Genomic DNA, 9,322 nt, shown 5'->3' on the forward strand with positions numbered 1-9,322 from the left:
TCCACACCAGGAGCTCCGGGGAGGTATACCAGGAGTCTACCTCCCCACCAAGAGCTCCGGGCTGGGCAGCTCTTGAGTTAGGAATATATATTCTTACTTCGATGTTTATTCTCTCCATTTGTAGCGATACTTTTCATGGCGGGTGAGTAGGGTGGTCAGAGGTCAGAGGTCAGAGGTCACGGGGTTGTGACCGTCACTGGACATGTTGATCCTCCCCTTCACTCTCACCTATTCATCTCAACCCCTTCCTCTAACCCCTTCCATAACACTCTTCCCTCTTACCTCATTTCCATAACATTCCTTTCCCCTTGTCTTTTCTCTCTCTCTCTCTCTCTCTCTCTCTCTCTTCCCTTATTAATTTCTTTCACTCCCTTCCCTTCAATTCCTTCCCTTCCCTCCCTTCCCCTTGCTCTTACTGATGCTTCCCTTTCTTTAACTCCCATTGGCTGAGTGGAAGCTGCCTTGAAGTGTCTCTCTCTCTTCCTCTCTCTCGCTGTCGGTCTGTCTGTGTCTGTCTCTGTCTGTCTGTGTCTGTCTGTATCTGTCTGTGTCTGTCTGTGTCTGTCTGTGTCTGTCTGTGTCTGTCTGTCTGTCTGTCTGTCTGTCTGTCTGTCTGTCTGTCTGTCTGTCTGTCTGTCTGTCTGTCTGTCTGTCTGTCTGTCTGTCTGCCTGTCTGTATCTGTCTGTATCTGTCTGTGTCTGTCTGTGTCTGTGTGTGTCTGTGTGTGTCTGTGTGTGTGTGTGTGTGTCTGTCTGTCTGTCTGTCTGTCTGTCTGTCTGTCTGTCTGTCTGTCTGTCTGTCTGTCTGTCTGTCTGTGTGTCTGCCTGTCTGTATCTGTCTGTATCTGTCTGTGTCTGTCTGTCTGAATCTGATCTGTGTCTGTCTGTCTGTCTGTCTGTCTGTCTCTCTCTCTCTCTCTCTCTCTCTCTCTCTCTCTCTCTCTCTCTCTCTCTCTCTCTCTCTCTCTCTCTCTCTCTCTCTCTCTCTCTCTCTGTCTGTCCAACTCACCCTCTACATCACCTATTTACCCTTCTCTCTCTCCCCCTGTTCTGTCAATTTGCTCTCCATCTCTGTCTCTTGGAGAGTAGAAACCCAAGGTCAATAACACACACATGAGAATAATCGGCTCGTTCTCTATTTGGGATTCGAAACCGTACAGAGATTATTTATATATTTCTGAAGCTCTCAATAGCTCTGACAGCGATAATTTGACACGAGAAACCTCTGTGTTGAGACACGAGAAACCTCTGTGTTGAGACACGAGAAACCTCTGTGTTGAGACACTAGAAACCTCTGTGTTGAGACACGGTATACACAGGTGTATATTCTGTCCTTGCTCAGGCGTATGGATACTCAAGTATACATACATTTATAACAGTATTCAACTACTCAATTTATTTGGATATACACACAGGTTTATAAATAATTAAGTATACATATATACATACATGGTCGAGAATAGTGGTATTATCTGACAAAAGCATATAAATGTTCAGGCATACATGTATGTTTGTATATATATATATATATATATATATATATATATATATATATATATATATATATATATATATATATATATATTGCCTATAAGCCAGCCGAACGAGTCTAGGATTATTCAGATATTAATGGATTCAACCAGACATGAATTAAGTAATTAGAACACAAACGCGCGCATGTACGCACGCACACACACACACACACACACACACACACACACACACACACACACACACACACACACACACACACACACACACACACACACACACACACACATACACACACACACACAGCTTCCAATGTAGAAATGTTACAGCCCGAGATGCTCAGGAATCTGTACACCAGTAGATTGACTGTTGAGAGGCGGGACCTAAGAGCCAAAGCTCAACCCCCGGCAAGCACAACTAGGTGATACACACACATACCCACAAGGTAGAGAGGCAGATTACAACACATTTGACACGAGCCAAGTTGCTAGTTATGGGAGACTTCAACCAGAGCAGCGACAACTGAGAAACAGTGGACACGGATGGAGGAGAATATCCTCCATGACAAGGCAGCAGCAGCAGCTGGAACATGAATCGTTGAGATTTAGTAACATCTCAGGTCCTCACCCACTCCCTTACGTCCACACACTCATTGACCCCTGCCCTGTCCCTGACCCCTGACCTCAACCCACTCCCTGACCCCTGCCCACTCCCTGACCCCCGCCTACACTCTGTTCACACTCTGGAGAACTTGAGAACTTAATACCAATGAAATACCACCAGGAGCAAATGTCCACTGTGTCCTGGTGTTCCACTACATGATGGACCTCAGAAGAGTGCCCATAAGACAAGGAGTCAAGGAAGGGAGAGCACACTATCAAAAAGGAGACTACATGAAAGTAAGAGAGTATCTGGGAAGTGAGCAGCGGGAGGAGGAACTTAGAGGGAAGACGCTCCAGGAAATGATGAACCAAGTAAAACTGAGGTGCAAAGAGGCACAAGAGATTCATACCACCATTAAGGGTAAAAAGTAGGAGAACATGTAATAACCTGTGGTTCAATAGACAGTTGCTGGACACAGAAGCAAAAGGCATGAGGGAGTTTAGGAAATATAGAAGACAAAGGACAGATGTACACCGGAATAGATACAACAGTGCCAGGAATGACTTCATAAACATAAGAAAATTGGCAGAAACTATGAAAACGATATTGTCTCCAGAGCAAAGAACCAACCGAAACTCCTACCTAACCATGTAAGAAGCAAAATGACAGTGAATGTCCAAGTGGCCAAGTTAAGAGAAAGGGGGAGGCCAATATTCAGAAAATGATTAAGAATTTTGTGAGAAGCTCAATGCCAGCTCCCATGGAGTGTTCACTACTGAGCCTGAACAGCTCCCGGAGCTAGATGAGGAAGCTGCCCCCTGATGAGACACTACTAAATATTGAGGTAACAACAGAGGAAGTAAGAATATAACTAGCATCACTGGATGTAGCTAAAGCTACTGGGCCAGATAGAGTATCACCATGGCTGTTAAAAGAAGCAGCACAGGCCCTCAGCTTACCTCTAGCACTAATCTTTAATGAGTCCCTTACAAGGAGGGTATTGCCCAGCTGCTGGAAGAAGGCAAATGTAGTGCCAATCTACCATAAAGGAGATAGATAAGAAATACTTAACTACAGACCTGTGTCACAAGCATCCTTGCAAAGTACTTGAACAAATTATAAGGTTAAGACTAGTTGCGCACCTAAACAGAATTGGGTTTGTAGGCTAACAACAACATGGCTTTAGTGAAGGGAAATCATGCCTGATGAACCTCTAGCAGTTTCAGGGAAAGGTAACGAAAATAAGGCAAGACAGAGAAGGCTGGGCAGATTGCATATTTCTGGACTGCCATAAAGCCTTTGATACAGTACCACACAGGAGGTTACTATACAAACTTGAGAGGCAGGCGGGAGTAGGCAGCAACGCATTAACATGGGTAAGGAATTACCTGACGGACAGGTGTCAGAGAGTGACAGTGAGGGGCGAGGAGTGGGACTGGCGTAGAGTAACAACTGGGGTGCCTCAAGGATCGGTGCTGGGTCCCATACTATTCCTCATATATGTAACCGACTTGACTGCAGGAATTGAGTCTTAAATGTCAATGTTTGCAGATGATGCAAACTCATCCCAGAGTCACGAGGAATGAGGTACGAAGAGAGACTGCAGGAGCTAAACCTAACGACGTTAGAAAGGAGGAGGGAGAGGGAGGACATGATACAGACGTATAAAATACTTAGAGGGATTGACAAGGTGGAAACAAAGGAAATGTTTACAATGAATATTAATAGAACAAGTGAGCACGGATGTGTCCTTGAGGCTCAGATGTGTCACGAAGATGTTAGAAAAGTTTTCCTTTAGCGTGAGGTTAGTGAGTAAATGGAATGACCTAAAGGAACAGGTTGTAGAGGCTAACTACAATCATAGCTTTAAAGGCAGGTATGATGGGGAAATAGGCCAGGAGTCATTGTATTAGATAACCAACGGCTAGAAAAATGGGGTCCAAGAGCTAAGGTTCAATCCTGCAGACACTAATAAGTGAATACAAATAGGTGAGCATACACACACACACACACGCACACTCACACACACACACACACACACACACACACACACACACACACACACACACACACACACACACACACACACACACACACACACGCACACACACATACGCACACACAGACACACACACACACACACACACACACACACACAGACACACACACAGACACACACACACAGACACACAGACACACACACACACACACACACACACACACACCCACACACACACACACACACACACACACACACACACACACACACACACACACACACACACACACACACACACACACACATGTAACACTCACTTACACATCACGATTCACACACAATACCATTGTATAACCTGGACGGATTCCTAATTAAGCCACATATAAATCACAGCTGCAAAAATTGGCGAGTTATTCCCCATGTACGTCACCATTCCACAACCCGGAAGGAATGATGCTGACATTCGAGCCTTACTTAACCTCAGCTGGCCCGAGATTCACTAAGCACACTTACGAGACGACTTAAGTTACCACTTTGTTACTCGTGATCACTCCAGACGAGCAACTCCCGTAAGTCTGCTTGGTGAATCATTGGCTAGTATGGAATGACCATAGTCACCCCTTACATACATCGATATTACACAATTCGGATGGAACATTTTACAATCACAACTACATAACCTGGTCGGAATTATAAACTACCCCTCAAGTAAATCACCACTTACATAAAATAGACGGAACAAGGTACCTTCACGTAAATCACCACTATATAACCTGGACGGAACAAGCTACGCTATCATAAATCACCACTACATAACCTGGACGGAACAAGCTACGCTATCATAAATCACCACTACATAACCTGGACGGAACAAGCTACCTTCAAGTAAATCACCACTACATAACCTGGACGGAACAAGCTACCCTATCATAAATCACCACTACACAACCTGGACGGAACAAGCTACCCTATCATAAATCACCACTACATAACCTGGAAGAGTAGAGTAAATTTGTTAATTTATTAACATTGATGATAAAAACTTCTTAACATCAACAACAACACAGTTTTTAAGGCTGGGAAGCCTCTCGGCGACGAACACCCCCCCTATGTGCGCGAACGGAACACTGTTACGTACACAGACCTGTACGAACACTTGTCACGTACACAGACCTGTACGGAACACTTGTCACGTACACAGGCCTGCTCGGAACACTGTCACATACACAGGCCTGTACGGAACAGTCACGTGCACAAGTGTACACAAACAGGGATTTTAAGGAGAACATGGCCGGTAATGTACAAAATATTTAGAGGTCGACCCCTTGCTTGGTTGTGCATTTGTTGACCTACATGGTTGACCTACATGATGGCCATGCTGTGTGTGTGTGTGTGTGTGTGTGTGTGTGTGTGTGTGTGTGTGTGTGTGTTTTACTATGCACTAGTTGCAAGCAGAAGCTGCAATCATCTTCAAAAATAAGACTTTATTATTATTGTTAAGATTATTATAATTCTTCAATGTGCCTTGATTATCGAGGGGGAAAAAGCTTGACTTGAGACGAACAGAGACAGAGAGTGTTGGAGCGTCGAGGGACCGGAAGTGCGGTATAACACATGACCACACAAGCCTTCAACAGTCCTAAGTACCTACGGGCTCACCATAGCCCGTGCTACTTGGAACTGTTTGTTCTGGGTGGCGAGTCTTTAACAACAATTCAACAGTCCGGGTTGGTGTGCTCCATAGAATAGTTGTTGAACAGTGGCGTATAATATTTATTGAGTTTAATTTCTTACGACAAAAGCTGATCACTGGACAACTACCTCAGTGTAGATTAGAACTGGTAAGGGGGACAGAACAGGGGCAGTGAGAGAAACTGAACACCTAGAGGGAGAGAACACGGACTTATAATCAACACCAACGACAGACGAAGTTGCTGTACAGCATCACAAGAGACGTTTAATGCAACATGGAGGAAGTCTTCAATAGCAGACATTGACAACACCGAGAGTTAGGTGATGCGAGACTGCACGCCTCCAGTGGCGGACCTGGCCGCGTACTGAAGCTCACCGCTAACACCAGCCAGCCGCGGGAGAACAAAACCCCGCCCAAAACCAACGAGCTTCCACCTTCATCCTGCCACAGGCATTTCCGGACCAATCAAAAGAGAGTCGGCACCTTGCCTAAGGACTGGACAGACCAATCACATCGCACCTTGGTGAGACGGGAGCCAATCAAGGTTCCTTCTCCGGACGACAAAAGACAGAAAAAAAGACCATTAGAGGGTCTGGCTTCAGGCATTTAAGAGTTGTCGCCTTCGTCGTCGTCTTGGGCGTTGTCAGCGGGGGGCGGGGTGACGACCTGGCCTGGCGGGGTCACCCTGTTTGTGAACTGGTCAGCGGTGGAGGAGGCGCTGCCCGCCCGGGTCTCCAGGTACACAAGGTCAAACAGCTTGTTCATGAACTCCACCACCTGCCTCGTCGTGCCCTCCCGAAGCTTGTTGTAGCCCTTCCCTGTGGACATGGACACAAGTTACTCACACAGACACTGCCTCACAGACCCATGCAGCGGGTCCACAAGGTTCTAACAACCCAACCTTGCTGTTGTTGTTTCACATTCAGCCACTCGGAAGCTCATAGCCCGTGTTGTACGGGGGTTTACTCCCGAGTCGCTGAACCTTACAACAACAACGTTGTTCAACGTTATTACAATTAACATTGTTAATACGTTTTTAAAACGTTATTACAAATAACATTGTTAAAACGTTTTTAAAACGTCATTACAAATAACATTGTTACAACGTTCTTAAAACGTTATTACAAATAACATTGATACATCGTTTTTACAGCGTTATTACAAATAACATTGTTAAAACGTTTTTAAAACGTCATTACAAATAACATTGTTAAAACGTTTTTACAGCATTATTACAAATAACATTGTTAAAACGTTTTTAAAACGTTGTTACAAATAACATTGTTAAACATTATTACAAATAACATTGTTAAAACGTTGTGGTTGTTAGCTGGACTACAACTTACACCAAAATCTTTGTTACATCATAATGCTTTGAGGGACTTAAAAAGGTTCTCGTACAATGACGGCAGTTAGTACATTAGTTAGAAAACACTCATAATAAATCCAAACTTTCTCATTTCATGAATCCTTTATTTTTAACATGGCCAAAGTTTGACAACTGTAACTACACTTTGTAACAATGATTGTAGAAGTCAAATACTGTCAGTCAGTTCACTTACTGATGTCAAAACACTATGACTACTAAAAATATCAGCAAGGAAAAAAATTTAAATGTAGTAAACTAGGAATAAAATCTACAGTGTAGTCAAATAGATCTAAAATAAATCTAGCAGTAACGGGTAACATGAACAGCGCTAAAGGAAGCCTGTGAGCAAGCTGCCCCCATGTCATGCACGCGGCCTCCTAAGGTTTCCCCCAACATCAAGAAACTGCCGTATTAAGGTGCCCAAACCCACCAGAGGACCCAAAACAGAGAACGGGAATAATATGTCAATTTCACAACCCGCTTCCATTTTCTAGAATGGCGATTTTTGGCCTTAGAGTCTACGTCAAAATGCTCCGCTCCGCTAGGAGAACGGGTTGTTCCAACACCACCACAAATTAATAACATTTAATAATTAGTGCATATTAACACTATTTGTAAGTAGTTAGTTATAACTACCATAATAGCAAAGAAGCAGAAGGCAATTAGGCAATTAAGCAGTAAACAGCATAACTATCGTTGCCCAGATGTCACACAAGGGGTCAAAGTACGCCCCGTTTGTATGGTGTTTACGGCGTCTGTTGTGAATAATGGACTGTATTAGCGGGGTTCTACACTTACTTGAGCAAGTCCTTGTTTCATCTTATCAGAGAGGCAGGTGTGTGTTGTGGGAACTGTGGTACAGTGTGTGGTAGAGGCAGGTGTGTGTTGTGGGAACTGTGGTACAGTGTGTGGTAGAGGCAGGTGTGTGTTGTGGGAACTGTGGTACAGTGTGTGGTAGAGGCAGGTGTGTGTTGTGGGAACTGTGGTACAGTGTGTGGTAGAGGCAGGTGTGTGTTGTGGGAACTGTGGTACAGTGTCTGGTAGAGGCAGGTGTGTGTTGTGGGAACTGTGATACAGTGTCTGGTAGAGGCAGGTGTGTGTTGTAGGAACTGTGGTACAGTGTCTGGTAGAGGCAGGTGTGTGTTGTGGGAACTGTGGTACAGTGTGTGGTAGAGGCAGGTGTGTGTTGTAGGAACTGTGGTACAGTGTGTGGTAGAGGCAGGTGTGTGTTGTGGGAACTGTGGTACAGTGTGTGGTAGAGGCAGGTGTGTGTTGTAGGAACTGTGGTACAGTGTGTGGTAGAGGCAGGTGTGTGTTGTAGGAACTGTGGTACAGTGTGTGGTAGAGGCAGGTGTGTGTTGTAGGAACTGTGGTACAGTGTGTGGTAGAGGCAGGTGTGTGTTGTTACCACTGGCAAACTACACATTTAAAATGTGAGGAATTTTTGCACTTTCGCCCAACCACTTGGGCTGGACGGTAGAGCGACGGTCTCGCTTCACGCAGGTCGGCGTTCAATCCCCGACCGTCCACAAGTATTTGGGCACCATTCCGTCCCTGCGTCCCATCCCAAATTCTTATCCTGATCCCATCTAAGTGCTATATGGTCTAATGGCTTGGCACCTTCTGATAATTCTCTCCCTGTCCTCCCAATTATGAGCGTCTTTGGAGGTTAAGACAAACAATAACATGATACCACAAGGACCATTGGACTTCAAATAGTTAAGTTAGTGCGTGAAAATCAACATATAATCATAAACACATCATAACATACTAAGAGTTACAAGAAAGGGACTTAAATAAGGTTCTATAATTAATTTATAATGTGAAAAAATATACAACGACAACTAGAACCATGTATTTTAGTCAATAATTAAATAAACAATTAAAAATCTAAATATAAACGAAAACGAGACCAAAATTCCCACCAAAGAAAACGGTACAGATTATGGGGTAGACTAAATGAAATTTTGTTTGCACTGGAAAGATTCAAATTTGTTATATGAAAACGAACCAGTCGTGTAATATAGAAAATAATTAATTACATCAACTAACAGACAAACTAAACAAAAACCGACCCATATTACAGGATAGACTAAACTAAATCTAAATTTGATCTAAACAAACAAAAAATTAAACTATATGGCAACTATCCACCCAAAAATGAATC

General features: G+C 43.9%; 1 protein-coding gene across 1 annotated transcript in view; it reads right to left on the minus strand.

The window, feature by feature from the left end:
* Window positions 1-1,116: 1,116 nt before the first annotated feature.
* LOC123767986 (protein tyrosine phosphatase domain-containing protein 1) overlaps window positions 1,117-9,322 on the minus strand; it is a 75,689-nt gene continuing 67,483 nt past the window's right edge. Inside the window, exon 13 of the mRNA XM_069306706.1 lies at window positions 1,117-6,604. Coding sequence (XP_069162807.1) covers window positions 6,393-6,604 — 212 coding nt within the window. The 3' untranslated portion in view covers window positions 1,117-6,392. The remainder of the gene's footprint in view (window positions 6,605-9,322) is intronic.

Source organism: Procambarus clarkii, chromosome 58 (genome assembly GCF_040958095.1).
Source record: "Procambarus clarkii isolate CNS0578487 chromosome 58, FALCON_Pclarkii_2.0, whole genome shotgun sequence".
In the NCBI taxonomy this organism is placed as follows: domain Eukaryota; kingdom Metazoa; phylum Arthropoda; class Malacostraca; order Decapoda; family Cambaridae; genus Procambarus; species Procambarus clarkii.